The sequence below is a fragment of the Glycine max genome, chromosome 2, assembly GCF_000004515.6.
Source record: "Glycine max cultivar Williams 82 chromosome 2, Glycine_max_v4.0, whole genome shotgun sequence".
In the NCBI taxonomy this organism is placed as follows: domain Eukaryota; kingdom Viridiplantae; phylum Streptophyta; class Magnoliopsida; order Fabales; family Fabaceae; genus Glycine; species Glycine max.
Genome location: NC_016089.4, coordinates 17,230,726 through 17,250,057, shown reverse-complemented (window position 1 = coordinate 17,250,057; position 19,332 = coordinate 17,230,726). Strand labels below are relative to the sequence as shown.

Sequence of the window (19,332 nt, the reverse complement as noted above, 5' to 3'; positions counted from 1 at the left end):
GATATCACACACAATCAAGCATTAAAGAAATAAAAATCATCCTAATAATCTAGTGTTTATAAAGTTTACAACTCATTATCAACAAAAAATTAAGAATTACAAAGTTTTCATACACCCTTCAAGTTTACACCTCTGACTGCTAAGAGTGTTCCTTAAGTCAGATATTCAGTGATGTCCATCATCCAGGTTTTTGGCTCCCCCTCATCTACCTACATGTATTCTTTAGTCGACACACTAGGAATAAGGAGAATCTGTTGTATGAAAGTTTTTAACTGCCTAGATTTTAGTGAGCTCGCTAATCTTGCTAACTCATCGGCTTGATCATTGTGGTCTTGGTTGATGTATGCTACCTGGACTTCATCAAATTCTTCCTTTAGATTTTTAAAAGAGTGATAATATTTCAACAATTAAGGATCCTTCACTAGAAATACCTTGTTAATATGTCTGGAACCAATCATGGAATCACTTTCACATTTGACCTTTCAGGCCCTAACCTATTTTGCTAGCCTTAGGCCGGCCAGTAGTGCCTCGTACTTGCCTCGGTTGTTTGTGACCTTGAAATCAAAACATAGCTATGTATAACTTAGAGGATGGTATTGCCCTGTTACTATTACTTAGAGGATTTTTATTGCCATGTGCTCAGGCCCTTCACAGACGAACATAATGTATAAATCTATGCAACCTCTTGGATATTTTATTGTTTGAAAGTATTCCAAAATAGGATATTGATCGAACTACCCTGGTCAATAAGTTTTTTTCGTACAAAGCAGTTGGCGATTTCGACACTAATCAAAACTAAATCATCCTGAACTGGGTCTATTGCTTTGAAATTAGTTAGTGTGAAGGTGATCGATGACATTTTTGGGGCTTTATACGAGGAAACAATCTTAACTGATCGAACAACCCAAAGATGTCTTTTGCGGGTATAAATTATTGTCCCCTCTCCAACGAACCCTCCTACAATCGTGTATATGCCTTGGTTGGTCAAGGAGTTTTTCTTCTTTTCTTTTGGCTGACTCCTATGCCTTTCAATCTTTGGATGATGGTTATGGTCCTACTCCCTACCCCTTTTATGGTCTTGTCGATGGTTCTATTAGCCAATAGGACTAAGACTTGTGAAAAAAATCCTTTAAATGTCCTAGCTTGATGATATCCTCGATCTTATCCTTTAGGACGCCAGAGTGTCCTCAATTTCACTGGTATTGGCAGTGTTTAGAAAAATCAGCCTTGGGTGGAGTGTTAGCTCCTTTCAGCATCGCCAAGATGTTGATTGCCAGAGCTTGGTCCAAGATATGGAATCTACTTACACTAAAGGGGGTATAGTGTGTGTAACTGGGTTTTTTGGGTGGTCGATCCCTACTCCCTCCCTCTCTTGCTTTAGTAAATCTTGGTTTGTCTAATTCCTTCTTTATTAATGTTGCTCTGACTCAAACTTGGTTCATGTATGCAACTAATTTTTCCATTTTTACATACTTTGTTGCTCTCCAATGAAGCTCGTCCATGTTAGAGGCTAGTTTTTTGCATAGGTTGTTGACAAAAGATCCCCGTCTAAGAGCAATTATTAGATGATGCATAGCAACTTCAGGGTCCAGGTTTCAAATATTTAAAGTTATCTTCTGAAATGTTCCATGAAGGTTTGTTGAGGCTTATTATTTTCCTGTTGTATGTTAACCAATGCTAACTAGGTTAGGTGACCGTGTTGGCTAGTTGCAAATTGTCACTACAAGAAAAATGACATATACCTACAGAGGCTTTTTGCCTACAGACATGAATTATTGTAGGTAAAAGTAAAAAAAATACTTATACCTACACTTGTTTATCATAGGTAAAATTTTAAAATTTGTACCTACTACTATTTAATGTAGGTAAAACTCAAAATAATTTCTACTTACTAATACAAATACAAAGTGTAGGTAAAATCTCATAAAATTTAAAAAATTAAAACTTACAAATACAAAGTGTAGGTAAAATATCATAAAATAAATACATATTAAAATAAATATTTTTGTTTAAATATAAATGTTATCTAACATGCCCCAAATATTTGATTAAACGATTGAAATAGTGCAGCAATATATTTTTTGGCATGAAATCGCACGGTAATAGTAGTAGTATCCACGTTACTATAGGGTATAAGAAGGGCATAAGGAGAAGTGAAGAGTAGTGACTAGTGAGTTCTATAGAATTAGGGTGAGAAGAACAGAAGAAAATCGCCAAGAACCCTAATTGATTGATTGATTCATTTTCATTCCAATGGCGTCCCGAAGAGGTGGAGTCTCACTCCCAGACAGACCTAGCAACAACTCAAGCTCCGTCCTCACGAATATCTCATGCTCCTCCATCGTCACCCACGGCAAGGAAGCCGCCGGCGACGCCGCATTTGTCACCAAGAAGCTCCTCCACAGCACCGGCAAGGTCGTGTGGATCACCGACACCACCTTCCTCTTCCTCGTTGTTCCTTTCATTGTCAAGATGGACCGCGAGCAACAGCTCAATGACCTTGAGCTCCAGTAAGCCAGCTTCCTCGGCACCCCTGCCCCCAAATAAAATTTGAGGTTTTCTCTCTGATCTAATGTTCCCTTTTTGGACACTCTGCTATATGAACTTCTGCTTTTAGGGTTTCCGGTTGCTATATTTTTTTTTTCCGTTTCTAGATTTTGATTATAAAAACCTTACTGTGAGGAGGAGTTTTGTGTATTCTTACGATTAATATATGTCATCAGTTGAGCCGACTAATAATATATTTGCAGAATGTACATTATTTTATCATGGAAAATGGAAAAACACAGGATATTAAATTGCCCTTTTAATATAGATGAGATGATACTATCTTTATCGAGATGATGATGCGTTCAAATATGATAACGTTGCAAATTAGAGTTAAAGAATTCAATTATTTATTATTTATCTTTTCTAAGGGGGCCACGCATACCAGCAAGGCAGACTTTAATATGAAATGACTGCACAAAGCTACAAATGGAGTATACAACTATACATAGAGAAGGACTTAATAGTTGAGAGACATCCAATACAAAGCGAATCAGCAGAAAAAACATATTTAGAGGCCATTTTTCTTTGCTGTTTAATTTCTTAATCTTTCATGATCACTCCAGATCGAGAGAGAGATGTTAGCTTACTCACCCTGGGACGTGTCATAAATGCGCTTGTGGAACATTCTCCTCATGTGCCTTACAGGTTCATGCTAACATCATGTTGAATCATCATTGTTTATTTAGAATTTGAAAGGCATGAGCCTTAAAATTCATGCCAATCGGTTGTGTTGTTTCAGAGATAGTAAGCTTACAAGGATTTTGCGAGACTCCTTGGGAGGGAAAACAAAAACATGTATAATTGCTACTATTTCCCCGTCTGCTTGTTGTATGGAAGAAACACTTACTACATTAGACTATGCTAGCCGTGCAAAAAGCATAAAGAATAAGCCTGAGGTCAGTTACCACTGCTATTGTTCCTTACAAGTTACAATTCTTCTAAAAGCAGTTTTAAAGCTTTGTGTGTTTTTTAAAAGGCAAACCAAAAGGTTTCGAAGGTTGTTTTGTTGAAGGACTTGTACAGGGAAATTGATAGGGTGAAAGAAGGTACACTCACCACCACTATTAGTTTTGGAATGTAGAGAAGATTTTGTATCTTATCTTTTGTATAATATGAATATTGCAGATATTCGAGCAACAAGGGAAAAGAATGGTGTATATATTTCTCATGAAAGATTTGCCAAGGAAGAAGCTGAAAAGAAGGTCATATATTTGTTTTCAATATCTTCATAATGTAACAATAATACAGTTAGGAAGTTTGCAAAGGATCACACATTATTAAGTTTGAAAAATGTTATATGTACACCCCAATTTTGGGTGTAGAAAGTGGAAGGAAGAGAGAAATAGAAAGAAAAAAGAAAATGAAGAGAGTGGGAGAAAGAAAAATGAGATGAAAGAGAGGTTGGGATACTGTGTAGGTGTTGGATATAATTGCTGGAAATGTTTTGGCTGTTTTTTTATTTTTCCCTTTCTTGTATTAACTTGCAAGATTTCAACAGTAAAAAATAGACTCCGAAGATCCCAAGGCTTCGAAGCTCGTTGCCTCAAAGAAGCACAAACTAGACTCCGTTGCTAAAGACAACAAGAACAAGAAGACGACTCCTCTTACCGGCCAAGAACGTCGTCTTCATTCTGAGGTTTCTCTCCTTAATAATTAGAATATCTACGATTTCGCTTTGGATCATTCCAGGATTTTTGCAATTTCTTTTTTTGTTTTATGCCAATTAATTAATTGTTGAGGCATTTGGAGATTATTTGTTTTGATTTATTAGATGAGATTATGATTGTTTCGTATCAGGAACTAGCAGATGCTAGAAAAAAAAAGAGAAAGCGACATTTCACTCTTGAGCAAGTGAGACATTATTTTTTATTTATTGTTTGTTCTTTCATCAGTTGAATAGAGTGTTGTAACCTTGATGGTTGGGAATTCACCAGGTGGTATTTAATTTTAATTTAATTTAATTTTGAATAGGAGCTTGCACATCTATGGGAAAAGATGAGACGTCATGAGATTGCTAAAGAGGAAAAAGCTAAGTATGTTCCTACAACAAGACATTAAGGGCTGATATTTCTTTGTTTATGGCATGCTAATCCTTTTTATTTTTCATTTAATTCTTTATACTATGTCTTACTTGGTACTTTTATATAATTGAAGGCTAGTGACTGAAGCTTTGCAAAAGATGAAGGGGAAGATTCCAGAGATTGCAAAAACGAATGTGTGAATTTGTAATACATTTGCTAGTTATATTTAGCCTTATCTCAAGATTGTAAAGTGATACCGTTGTCTTCATTCTGCAGAAGTTCTCTTGATGTTTAAGAGAAAAATGAGGTAACGAAAATGGATTATCATGTTTAAGCACCTCTCCAATACAAAGAAGTTCTCTTTTTTGAAATTATTTTCTGTTCCTTTCTCCATTCTTATCAGTGGAACTTCTTGTTGTTTTTCCAAGGCAAGTGTTTTTTTCTCTCTTGTTTTTGGTGTTTGCTCAATTCTGTTTTTGCTTTTTTTTTTTAACGGGTATTCCATTTTGCCTTCTGGGAATTCCCAAGTCCTTCTTATGCATAAAAGCTTTTTCTTTTTTATGTTTCTTTGCCACCTTTAAAAGCCTTTTTTTTTATTTTCATCATCTTGTTATGTTCCACTGTTCCTACATGTTTTGTTATAGATTCAATGAATTGTATGAGCTCAAATTCTGAATTGGGAGATGTTCTGGATAACTTTAAGTAGATTTTTTCATACCTTTGGTTCCTCTGTATTGAATTTTGATACCTGTTGCAGTACAATGCATGATTAGTTTCTTAATTTTCATGATTGCGGTTTTAGGTGACTAATAGTTTTGTTGATTCCAATGGTTTTGTTCTCACTGGTCATAAATATAAAAATTAAGAAACAGGGATTTTGAGTGTTGTTTTGAACAGTTAAGGGCTGAATCTGTAAACTAGCACTGCAACACAGGGATAAAGGTACTCAAAAGTCAAAACATTTTCTTATTAATCTTATTAAGCAACTAATTCCTCTAAATAAAATTATTAATCTTATTAATCTTTATAGGCTTATTAGATTATAATTATAATAAGGAAATCGATACCAGGTTATCTTATTTATGACTCATTCACACTAATAGGTGAATTTATTATGTTCTCTTGATGTTTGTGTTCTTTGTTCTTTATTTATGACTCATTCCAACATATTTTTTATGAAGGTAGTTGTCTCTTTGGCAAATTTCTATTTTCAGCTTGTGATTGTGAGACTTCTCGTGTTAAGTGATTAGAATTACATAATTTATAAGATTAAAGATTTATCAGGTCCAAATTTTGCTGCACTCAGTTAGGTGTCAGTCTTTCCACAGGTGTGTAAGCCTGTAACCCAATATGAGTGTAACCATATTAGCAAATAGTATATAGTGCCAAAGGAAAGCAAATTGTAGTTTTTCTTGACTACGATGGAACTCTCTCTCCAATTGTTGTAGATCCAGATAAGGCTTTCATGACTAGAAAGGTTTTCCTTTTGTTCCCATTTTTCTCTTGTACTCATATCCATTGAATAAAGGGTATAGCAAGACATTTTCCCACAGCAATCGTGACCGGAAGGTGCAGAGACAAGGTACATTATCTTCAAAGAAAAATAAGTACAAAAAGTGACATGGAAGTGATTAAATGATTCTTTATTTTTCTTCTCTTGAGAGATTTAATTGGAGTTCATTCTAATTTTTTTTTCAGGTATATAACTTTGTAAAATTGGCAGAACTTGGCATGGACATCACTGGTCCAACAAAAAGTCCAAAAGCAAGTGAGAGAGTTTCTGAAACTAATCAGTGTGTTGAAGATTCTATCTTTTGTTTCTTTCTGGTTTTGCCATTTGTTGCTTTCTTTCAGGGTAATAATAATAATAAAGCAGTGTTGTTCCAATCCACGAGTCAATTCCTGCCAATTATCGATGAGGTTCATTTTCTCATTTTTCTTTTATCTAAATGCAAACCTCTAATTCATTTCCTCCCAAATTGGCCTGTGGCAGCACATCAGATATTAACAGCGTCGTACGTTATCAAAAAATAATTTTTCAGGTGTACAAGATCTTGTTAGAAAAAACGAAGACTGTCCCAAGGGCCCTAAGGTTGAGAACAATAAGTTTTGTTTGTCCTTGCACTTTCGTTGTGTTGACGAAAAGGTACCAGTCAACTTACCATGTAATTGCTGAATCAATAGAATTACCAAACCCACACACACGCCAAAAAACTTAAATTGTTCGGTAACCATTTTAAAAAAAAAAAATTACTCTGTTTTTTCCTTAGAGTTGGGCAGCGTTGGGGGAGAAAGTTAGATTGGTGCTCAATGAGTATCCACAACTCAGGCTAACCCAAGGGAGAAAAGTGCTAGAGATCCGTCCAACCATCAAATGGGACAAGGTCAAGGCTCTTGAATTTTTGTTAGAATCATTAGGTGAGTAGATAACTATATATATTAATTCATGCAAAAATAGCCTTACTTTGATATCTCACCTACCTATGCTACATATATAAGTCATATATTTGTTCTGATTCACTATAATAATACTATTTGCATATTTCTAGGGTACAAGAATTTGAATGATATATTTCCAATCTATATTGGTGATGATCGAACTGATGAGGATGCTTTTAGGGTAACAAATGCTGCCACGCCTAGCTTGCTAGTTAGTTAGTTAAAAGTATATATATTGCTATTCTATATATTTCATTTTCACCTGCATATGTTTATCAATTGACTTGTTAACATTATGGATATAATATAATTAACAGGTTTTGCGCAGTAGGGGTCAAGGAATTGGGATTCTTGTTTCTAGACTTGCAAAAGAAACAAATGCTTCCTATTCCTTGCAATGCAGGTCAAATTTCTTTCTCTAATGAATATTTTTCTGTTTTATATTTAATTATAAAATATTACTTTACTTTTTATTTTATTTTATTTTGTATTTTTAAATTTTTTTAAAGGAAGCAAAGACAACTAAAAACAATAAAATTTATTTTTAGTGTTTTCCATAAAATAATGTCTTTTATAGGAAGCAGAGACAACTAATGTAAAAAATCATAGTAATGTCAAGAAAAAATTATAGTTTGTGGTTGGGCTTCAAAAACTACTTTGGATAATAGCTAAGAGCATGTTTGAAACTGCATCAAAAACTCCAAATATGTTCTCTAGATGTGTGTTTCCAAACACGTATTTAGTATAACTTTCCCTTTGTGGAATTTGTGTGATAGTACTTATCATTCATTGTTTTCTTTTTGTCTTGTCTAGGTTGCAAGTTGGAGGAGTGCAACTTTTGATCTGTAATAAAGTGGGCAAGTGGGCTACTGGAAGTCTTATGTTTGCTACAGGATCATATGAGTTGTCATTCTGGGTTCCTGATTTGTCTAAGTTGGGATCCTATGTTGTTGTTGTTGTTATTATTATTATTATTATTATACGGTTTTTACCTACAGTTAAAGATGATAGGTACAAATTAAAGACTTTTACCTACACTTAGAAGATGTAGGTAGAAGTTAATGACTTTTACCTACACACTATAAATAGTAGGTAAACCCTATAGTGACAGACAATTAGCTGTCATTATACGCCCCCTAAAAGTTGACGGAAGAAATGTCTGTAGGACAAAGTCTATCATACTTTTACCTACGGAATTTTTATTTATAGTGACAATTTTTGTCTGTAGGTATATGTCATTTTTCTTGTAGTGTGTGTGCCGAAGCGAGTTGTTGGTGTTTTGAATGAATCCATTGTATTTGGGGGAAGGCGAGTGAACCAATGGAGGGCTTGTCCCTTTAGGGAGGTAAGGAACACTTGGCACTGCACAACATCATTTGTGGTGTACAAAGTTACTTGTGTGATATAAACATCAAGGTGCTCATGTCGCTAGTGTTGTCATACTCTTCAATAGGCAAACTTTTCCAATTGGAAGGCAGTGTGACCTTCATGATGTCAAAGAAAGGGTTCTTGTATTGCTACAACTATTTCCCCCAACATGTTTGTGGACAGGTGTTGCGTATCCTGCCTAACACTAGTATTAGTGGCCCGAGGGGCATTTCATACATCGTGGACTCTACCTCGGCTTCGACTGGAGTTTCATCTTTATTAGGTTGCCACGATCGGTTGAGATCCCACAGTGGTGCATTTTCCTACTAAAGGGTAGTAATCTCTTAGGCATGATGTTAGCACATGTCCAATACCTACGCCCGCAGTCGTCTTACCACAAAAGACTAGTTAGTATGATTTTCCACTTCTACTTTTTCTTCAGGTTGTTGTCATGTCCATCCATGCTCAAGTAATTGTCATAATACTTAGGGTTAGCGATTAGCTTACTTGGCCCTACAATGGGTGTCAAAATGTTTCAGCTAAATAGCAATCAAACACCTTTGCTTCCCACCAAGGGGTCCCTTGCCCCCCTTCATCATCCTATGCATGGGATGAGACTTCTTCGAAAGGGAAGTATCTACAAAAGACAATCTGACGCTTAAGCTAGGTCTTGACTTTGAGCAATAAATAGGGTAATAAATGCATAGAATGAATAGTGCTTTTTACCTGGGTCTAACTTTATTTATACAAAACTTTTTGAGCCTTGGTAGGCGGATCACCATCTAGGTAATTCCCTTCTAAGTTAGCTTATATGACCTAAGCCTTTGGTTTAACTTAATCTCTGTTGAATCCCATTTTGTTTATCTCAATCTCAATTTTAATCTAAAAAAAATATTTTGTTAAGGAAATCTAACTCGGTTGGTTGAGGAAGGATACATATGTTATTGTAAACCTCCTAACATTATATTCGATTCCTACGGATTAAAAGAAAAATAGTTCAACAATTTACTGAGAAAAAAATTATTTGAGGTATGAAAGGAAAAATTATGATATAATCCAAAATCACTATAATTCAATTAATATTCATGTAACACATAATTCAATTTTATTATCTATTCTTATAAATTAAAAAAATAACTTTTATATATATTACATAAAAATAAAATAAAAAATAGCCATAACCATAAATACGTCATGGTCCACAAGACATGCATGGCTACTGAAAGCAAATTCAGGGGCGATTCGGGCATTGTAAAAGTGTATTTGATCACGTTCTTATTGAATTTATTCACTTTATTGAACATTGATTGATAATGAACGCATATCTGTGTATGACAGACAGTGTTGTTATTATCCAAGATAAGATATTGTGTCTCCCCAATTAATTCTTCGACCGAGAACTTCATGTTGGCATGATATTATTAAAAATATACCGGTCATAAATATTATTTTTAATCTTAACACAAAAAAACTTCTACAAATATAATTATCATATCCAACCAAAACGAAAGCAATATATTTGTGAGGTTAGAAAGGAAAAATATTATATGATCCGAAATTATCATAATACAATAAATTTTCTTGTCATATATAATTAAATTTTATTAACTTATTTTATAAGAGAAGAAATCAAATTCCCCATATGTAACTATCACAATTATTATATCATTTTTATAATTTGATATAAAATATTAGTTTTATTTATCTAACCATTGAATTATATTTATATTTAATCAAAATTCTTTATGTTAAATTTGTTAAAATTAAATAATAATAAGATAATTAAATTATTTATATTTTAATATATTTAAAAATATTTATATTAAGTTGATTTTAGTCTATAAATAAGATAACAAATAATTTTGAAATAATTTAAAATTTTATATGTGTGACTTATATGAAAGAAATTTACGATAAATTTTACAGAAAATATTATTTAATTAAAATTATAATAATTACCAAAATTATACAAATATAATTTAATTTCTTCCGAGTTTTATACACTAAAAAATTCATTAATATAATACTATTAAACAAAAATAATCCATAACTATAAATGTTCCATAACACGTGGCAACTGAATGCAAATTTATGGGGAGATTCGGGACCATAATAAGCCTACGGGATCACGTGGCTATTAAATTTATGAGAAATAATTTTGCACTACTTACACCGCTACGCTCATAATATATCATGTATTATATGCTTATTTATTTTTATATTAGTTATCTAAAAGTGATATTTAAGATTATATGACAGGATAAAATTATTAATGTATGATAATTAAATTCTAATTTTTTCACTTTAATATTTAGTATATATATATATATATATATATATATATATATATGAATGAATGAGTAAAAAATATAATTCATATGTAATAATTAAAAAGTTAATTAATTAAGATTGACATATTTGATCTTTTTTCCTTAAACGATCATAAATACCAGAACAATTTTTGCATTCACATTTAAAGTCATGTAATTATCCAATTTTTGCAAATCCTAAAGCTATATTCTCTATAAATATAAACAATAGTACTAAATAGTACGCAAAGATCACAGTACAAGAACTTTTACGCAAATAGTCGTTGTATAACTGGTTCATCTGTAAAAAAATTAAGAAAAAAAGATTTGATAATTAATGGAAATCATGGGTTATTGGTTATATAATACTCATGTGGCACGAATTCATACTAAAAATAATTTCTAAAAATTAATTTATTTATAGGAATCAAACATATATATATATATATATATATATATATATATATATATATATATATATATATATATAGATAAGAAAATCGATAACATTCATACGTTTTGTTTAATCAATTAGACGGTCTTAATAAAAAATCATGTTACAAGTAAAAAAAACTCGGATTTAACTTTAAAAGTGAGAGAAACAAAAAAGATATATAAAAAATCAAATACGTGACTTTTTCGTTCTAAAATAAAATAAATTGTCTTGTGTTATAAAAGAATAAAGTTAACTAAGTTAATCATGCCCTATGACACGTTAAAGTTATGTTTGCATCAGAAATGTTAAATCACATTAATAGAGAGTCTTTTTCTTGGGCATTGCCCATAATGATGTGACTGTACATATCTTGATACAAATACACAAATATTCCTTACCAAATAAGAGTAAAAGATCTGTTACGTATAAAGCACACATGGGAACTTCAAGCTCGTAACATTTTTCTTACCTTTTTTTACCTCTAACTTTTTATAAATTGCTTTAAAACAGGTGATGGGTATCAACTGTTGTTGGACTACGTACTACCGAATGATTCGTATCAATCGTTAATCAGTCACACATATATTATTTTATCAAAATAAAAAACACTTCTTAAAATGTAACTATTATACTCAATCCAAAAGTATGCAATATATATGTGGTAAGAACATCAGAAAAAAATTACGTTGTAAAATTTTATTATTATTTTTTAAATTATGTTGCACGGCACAACAATGTAGGCTACTACGCGACTACGTCTACGTACGTCAAAGATAGAAATCCTGAATCTCGCGTGTTGCACGTGGCTAACTAACTTTAGAGGTTTAATAAAGGGGGGCTGCTAGGTGCACCAAGCATTATTGCTGGTGCACCCAGCACTTAAGGGTAAAAGTAAAAAATACCCCTGCATATTTTTTTTTAAAGTTTTGCACCCAAGCTTTTCATCTTCTTCCGTGCTCCTTCTTCTTGATCCGCGACCTTCTTCCTTCTTCTGTGATCTTCTTCTTCTTGTTTCTCTTGTGCACCCAGCAAGCTTCACCCAACTTGATATGCGACCTTCTTCTTCTTCTTTCACGACCTTCTTCTTCTTCCACCCAACTCCATTTTGCAGCGCCGTCTTCTCCTCTGCTTCTTGGCCCATTGGTTCGTTCTTCTTCTTCAGCGCGCCGACATTGTCGAGGTAAGCACTCTTCTCCCTCAATGTCGTTTGCGTTTCCATTGTAGGGTTTTTGTGTAGCTTAGGGTAGATGATCCCCGTAGGTTTTAGTTGATCTGCATTAGGTAGCATTCAGGCGCGCTTCACGCGGATCAACTTGATCCGCAAGAAGCACGCGGATCAACGTGATCTGCAAGCATCAGGTGTGGATCAACTTGATCTGCATGCTTAACGCGAATCAACTTGATCAATAATTGTTTATTTTAATTTTTAAAAATTTGTAATTTATGAAAAATGGTTTTCATTAGTGTTTTGGGTTAGTTTTGAGGCTTTTTGGTTGGAGTAGTGTACGGTTGAATTTGGAAAATGCTATTTGGTTTGGTTTTGAGGCTTGTTTTGTTTTGTTTGTAATTGATACACATCTTTGATATTTGAGTATTACCATATGTTATACATTGTATTCACCGTGCTACTGAATATCCCATGCATGAATAACATGCCTATAATCTGGTTAAACATCATAATTGATTGATTAATCTCATACTTCCTTACAATTAAATGCTAGTTAATACAGAATTGAACATAAACATCACAAAAGGGCACCCTCAGCTGTCAAATTGTTGCATCCCCTTTCATTATGCAGCCAAAGGCAATATATTTGGCAGCTTCCTCCAGCATGGTGCTTATATGACCTGCGATTTCATGAGAAAGCAAATTTCTGAATCTTAACCACTTGTTTGACTTTGACAGTAGTTTGATATTGTTATTGGGAGAGCTACCTTGGTTCCATTGTGAATGTTGGCCAAAGTGAATGTTGAAAGAGCTTTTATTGCCTCACTAAATTAGGCAATAAACACCAATTTCCATCTTTACATAGTTATCTAATATGCAATAAAGTTGTCTGAAATGTTTATGTTCCTAATACATGAGTATGTTGGATATAATGCCTAGTTAATTAAGTTTCTAATGACATCGTCAATATTTGTGAATATTGTTCCAAGATAATCTGGGAGCTTAGAATTAACAAGTATCATGTGATACTTGTTTATTAACAAGTATAATGCCTAGTTAACAAGTATCATTTGATACTTGTGGATATTGTAAAATCATGTTTCATACCTTTAACCATAACCTAATCAATCTCTTAATTAACAAGTATCATGGCACTTTACAGGATAAAACACATTTCTCACATTGACAGGATAAAACACATTTAAGTTAGCAAACTCAACAATCAATGATGGCAAACTACAAAAATATTCCTTCTCTGTTCCTTTTGTCTTTTGTGCACAACACAACACTCTCCCTCCAGCTCCAAAACAAGAATAGTGCATTCAATAGTTAATGCTTATTAACAAAACTTTTAGACACATTCAAAATCATAACCTACACTAGAAGAAGACAAATTGGTTTGAGATAACACAAATTTGCTTAACCTACTGAGATAAGAACACAAATTGGATTGGCGCGGTCCCATCATTCGTTTAGAAAATGAGAAAAGGGAAAATTGCTTTGACAAATTTGCTTGCATCTTATAGCACAACATTTGCAGATCATGGTTAAAACTAGAGGATTAGGCCGTGCGTTAGGTACCGTTGTTGCCAGAGGTCTGGGGAGAGGAGGGGATGGTGATGATATTGACGGTGCTCCCCAGCACCGAAGGCCGACCACATCGGCACGCAGGCGACGGGTACCAGTCATTGTTGACGGTGATGTGCCTGCAGTACCTGCGGACTCACCTGCAGTACCAGAGGCAAAGGCTGCTGTAGCTGGGGATGAGCCCATGGTAGATGCTTCTGCACAGGACACCGGTGCAGAGACTGACACATAGGATACTAGTGCAGAGACTGACGGGGACAAGCCTATGGGATTTCCTGGTGGACCCAGGGACCCATGGGTGTCATATGATGACGTAGACGATACGTGGATGCACTACTCAAACCATCTGGATGCAGCAGGTGATTCATGTGTTGTGCCAGGTCAATGTGCGCCTGACTACATAGACTGGTTCTTTCGTATTTCTCATCCATTCATGACCGCGACACAACCATCGGATCCTCCGGCAGATGCACCTGCTGCACAACCTAGACATGTCCCTCAGGTCCCAGAGTCAGATATCCCTCAGGTCCCGGATGATCCAGCCAGGTCTGATGTCGATGAGCCCACACATGCAGTGGTAAATGTTACTATATGGTTAGACGTATAAAATGTCATTTACGTCAATTTTTTAATACTAATTTGTTTGTTTTCTATTTAATAGGAGGCTTGCGATGCGATCGCCGAGAGGTTGGAGTGTCACCTCAGGCTAGGGGTACTCACGCCAGGCACATCGACACATGAGGTCATCGAAGAATGCCTCAACATTGCCAGGAGTGTCACCCAAGACCGCATTGTGTACGTGAGGTCTCGACGCAGGCACCTATTAGTCGATGAATACGGCTAACTTTTGTGTATAAAACTTGTGTATATTGTATCAAACTTCTCCAATTTATAGTTATTTTGTAATATTATAAGTACTTTATGTTAAATATAGGTAATAGATAATTTATACTATTGTTTTGTGTGTTTAATAAACAATTTCTATCAATTTCAGGTTAATTAGGCAAATTGGCAAAAGTGTAGTTTTCACATTCTCGCTAAGCCAATCTGCTAGCTTAGCGAGCATTCACTAAGCGCGACACTCAGTGGCTAAGCACGAGAAAGAATCCAGAAGAAGATGAGCTGTCAGGTTCGCTAGCACACTGCTCCAGGTCATCAAGTGCACCGCTTCAGCTCATCTGCTAAGCGAGAGAAGCGCGCTAAGCCAAAATCCACTTATGTGTGCTAAGCGATTCAGATTTGCGCTAAGCGCGCGAGCACGGACCAACCCACCTATTTAAGCTTGAAATCAGATTTTTTGTGGGAGTTTGGCATTTTTTTCCTGAGAAGCCTCTGCATGCACGAGAGTTTGGCCTTGGCTTGAAGCTTTTGCATGTTTAGGAAGTTCTAGAGAGAGAAAGGTCCAAGTTCCAGAGAGTTCTGAGAGATTTTGCTGTGTGAAGATCTGCAGAGACGAGAGCTCGAAGCGGAAGCCGTTCTGAGAGCTTAAGATGAGTTTGTGAGTGATTGTGAGATCCTAGAGGTGAAGGAGACATCCTCACCACTTGTATTTTTGCAATCTTTCATCATGTTCTTCTCTGTGTTGTAAAGGAAGTTTCCGGACTATGGAAAGCTAAATCCTCTGTTGGATCTTCCCTGTAGGTACCTGATGTAAATATATTTTTATCTATGTAATGATGTTTTGTGTGTTCTCTGTGCTATCTGCTTTTCATTCCAGTATGCCTTTACCTTGATCACGTAGATGCATGCTTTGTTAGGGTCATTCAACAATGGAAACTGGTCTGATTCTAAAGTCCTTGATAGTACGGGGCTAAGTTGTTGTACTATCACGAGGAATCGGGGTACAAGAAATTAGTTGTGTATGTGTGTCCTAATGCGGTCCTGGTTGATTTTAGTCTTACAAGAGGAATATGCGGACGAGGCTTGATAGAGAACATCTGTTTTAGCATCAGGAACCTATTAGGATGACCAACGCGTTCTCTACTTGTTTTTACACAACATTTCTCTTGCGTGATTTTCTTTCTTTTTGCATATATAGTTTACATACCTGTTCATAACCACAATCATCTTTTCATACCAGACACCTATTTACCGAAATAGCTTGTCAGATAACACAAGTTCCCTGAGAGTTCGATACTCGGTTCTTACCATTTTATACTACTTGTGCGATCCGGTACACTTGCCGGCCGAGAACAAGTTTTTGGCGTCATTTCCGGGGAACTTCTTTTTATTTGGGAAGTTAGCTCATTTTTAGGTGTCTATTCTTTATTTTTTATTCTTTGATTGTTTCTGTGAATATTTGTTCTTTAATTTATATTTATCTTCTCTAATTGAACTGGATAACCACTACTCTGTTAGTATTGTTTATGCATAGGTCTCCTACAGGCACCTTAGTTCCTTTGAACTTAGAAATAGAAGCTACACTAAGAAGGAACAGGGCTGAGAGGAGAAGGAAACTATTGCAAGACAGAACAGTTGCATCCATTCTAGAGGAGGAGACTCATTTTTTTTATTCATTATCACCTGATTCACCATCATCAAGGGAATCCGCTAATCAATATTCTGAAGTTGTTACCATGGCAGATGAGCATGACCAGAGGACTACCCTTGAGGACTATTCAAGTGGCTCTATTCCACAATTGTTCACTAGCATTGCACGTCCTGAAGCGCAAGCACACAACATCACCTACCCACATTCTTTGATCCATCTGACACAAGGGAATTTATTTCAAGGATTACCTAATGAAGATCCTTATGCACACTTGGCAACATTTATTGAGATTTGAAACACTGTTAAGATAGCCGGTGTACCAGATGAAGCTATCGGACTCAGCCTTTTCTCATTTTCACTTGCAGGAGAGGCCAAGAGGTGGCTCCACTCATTCAAAGGCAACAGTCTTAAAACTTGGGAAGAAGTAGTGGAAAATTTTCTAAAGAAGTACTTTCCAGAATCTAAGACTGCTGAAGGGAAGGCAACAATATCTTCATTTCATCAGTTCCCTAATGAATCCTTGAGTGAGGCATTGGAGAGATTCAGAGACTTACTGAGAAGAACTCCCACCCATGGATTCTCTGAGCCAATCCAACTGAATTTGTTCATAGATGGGCTGAGACCACAAACCAAGCAATTACTAGATGCTTCTGCTGGGGGAAAAATAAAGCTGAAAACTCCAGAAGAAGCAACTGAGCTCATAGAGAACATGTCAGTCAGTGATCATGCCATTCTGAGGGACATAACCCATCAACCCACAAAGAAGAGCCCGTTGGAGCTAACATCACACGATGCTTTGTTGGCACAGAACAAGTTGCTATCTAAGCAACTTGAGATCCTAACGGAAACACTTGGTAAGCTACCAATTAAACTGTTGATTGGACAACCTACACATTCTTCTGTTTTGCAGGTCACAAGTTGTACCATTTGTGGTGAAGCTCATGAGACAAGCCAATGCATCCCTACTGAAGAAAACACTTAAGAAATTCATTTCATGGGGAATCAACAGAGGCAAGGGTATACTCAAGGAGGATTTTTAGGCTTCCAACAAGGTCCTTATAATCAGCAAGGACAGTGGAGGACACACCCTGGCAACCAGTTCAATAAAGACCAGGGTGGATCTTCAAACAAGCCAATTCAACAAGGGCCTAACATCTTTCAGAGGACGACTAAGTTGGAAGAGACCTTGACTCGGTTTATGCAGGTAACAATGTCAAATCATAAGAGTACTGAGTTAGCACTAAAAAACCTTCAGGTCCAGGTGGGACAACTGGCCAAGCAGATAGTTGACAAGTCATCCAACAGTTTTGGAGCAAATACGGAAAATAATCCTAAGGAAGAATGCAAGGTTGTGATGACTAGAAGTAAAAGGTTTGTGGAAGCTGAGAATGAAGAGAGTGTGGTGTACAAGGAGCAAATGGGTGAAAAGGTAGGTGTTGAGGTTAAGGAAAATGATGGGAAGGGTAAAGAGAATCAGAAAAAAGGGAAGAAAATAAAGGTTCAGAATAAAGAGATGGAGAACCAAGAAAAATAAAAAGAAGGAGAAAAAGAAATAGAAAATGAGAAAAATGAAAAAGAAAAAAAAAGATTTTAGAGAAGAGTAGAAGTAGAAAGGTTGTGGACAAAGGTGTGGAAGTAATATATCCTGTGGTACCTTCCAAGAAGGAAAAAGATCCTCATTTGGCAAGATTTTTGGATATTTTCAGGAAACTGGAAATAACCATGCCTTTTGGCGAAGCTCTGCAGCAGATGCCACTCTACTCCAGATTTTTGAAAGATATGTTGACAAGGAAGCACAAGTACATTCATCAAGAAAACATCATAGTGGAAGGAAATTTTAGTGTTGTAATCCAAAAGATCCTTCCACCTAAGCACAAAGATCCTGGGAGTGTAACCATTCCTTGTTCAATAGGAGAAGTCAATGTGGGAAAGACTCTGATTGATCTAGGAGCCAGCATTAATTTGATGCCACTCTCCATATGCAGAAGACAGGGAGAGTTAGAGATTATGCCCACTTCGAATGACTTTGCAATTAGTTGACCGCTCCATTACCAGGCCCTATAGAGTGATTGAAGACGTGTTGGTCAGGGTAAAGCATTTTATCTTCCCAGCAGACTTTGTGGTCATGGATATCTCTGAAGATATTGACATCCCTGTAATCTTGGGAAGACCATTCATGTTGACTGCAAGCTGCATAGTTGACATAGGGAAGAGAAATCTGGAGTTAGGTTTTGAAGACCAGAAAATTGATTTCGACTTGTTTGTGAAAGACAAGTCTGCTCCAGAACACAATGTTTGCTTGCAGGTAATGGGAGAAGGTCAAGAGGTTCTGAAGGTGAGAACCAAAACATGAGATTGCCCAGAGAGGTAAAAGCGTCAAGCTAATGACATTAAAGAAGCGCTTCCTGGGAGGCAACCCAGTTTTAATCTTTGTTGTGTTTGTTTTTCATGCATTTGATCATTAGGAACTTGCTATGTAAGTTGTACATAGGAGTATATCATCCAATCTTTGAATGCTTAACATAAGGGTTTCAATTTCATGGAAAAAAGGAATGAATAATAACTTAGAAAATATTTTCTAAAAACAGTCCTTTCGCTAAGCGCATCTCTGTTCATGCGCTAAGCCGTGAGTCTTGAGCGCTTAGCGCCCAACCCTTGCATCTTGGCTGATTTGGTCCGCTAAGCTGGCCAAGGTTGAGCTAAGCTAACTTCGATTCGATCTGAATTCAGCTAAGCTTCATCCTGATCGCTAAGCAACAACTTATCCATGGCTAAACGGGATCTATTGTCGCCAAGTGCAATTCCTTACAGCCTTAATTGAGGTCCATGGCGCTAAGCGCCAGCCATGGCAGCTAAGCGAGATTCTTTGCGGCAATATGAGCGCTAAGCGAGTACCTCTCAGCTAAGTGCGTGCTCCTCTGTACTTAAGATTTATCATTTTAGCTAAGCTAGCCAGAGCTAGG

The 19,332-nt window shown here is 35.8% G+C and overlaps 1 protein-coding gene and 1 pseudogene across 1 annotated transcript; both read left to right on the top strand.

Moving 5' to 3' along the window:
* The first annotated feature begins 2,190 nt into the window (after window positions 1-2,190).
* Window positions 2,191-2,514, top strand: LOC106797833 (mitochondrial import receptor subunit TOM9-2). The gene has a single exon (XM_014773074.3). The coding sequence runs from the start codon at window positions 2,254-2,256 to the stop codon at window positions 2,512-2,514; it is 261 nt and encodes an 86-aa protein (XP_014628560.1). The 5' UTR covers window positions 2,191-2,253.
* Window positions 2,515-3,662: 1,148 nt separating this feature from the next.
* LOC100819618 (probable trehalose-phosphate phosphatase J) lies at window positions 3,663-7,577 on the top strand (annotated as a pseudogene).
* Window positions 7,578-19,332: the final 11,755 nt, after the last annotated feature.

Excerpts from the sequence above, each read along its gene's own strand:
- LOC106797833 (XM_014773074.3), top strand. The coding sequence starts at position 2,254 with ATGGCGTCCCGAAGAGGTGGAGTCTCACTCCCAGACAGACCTAGCAAC.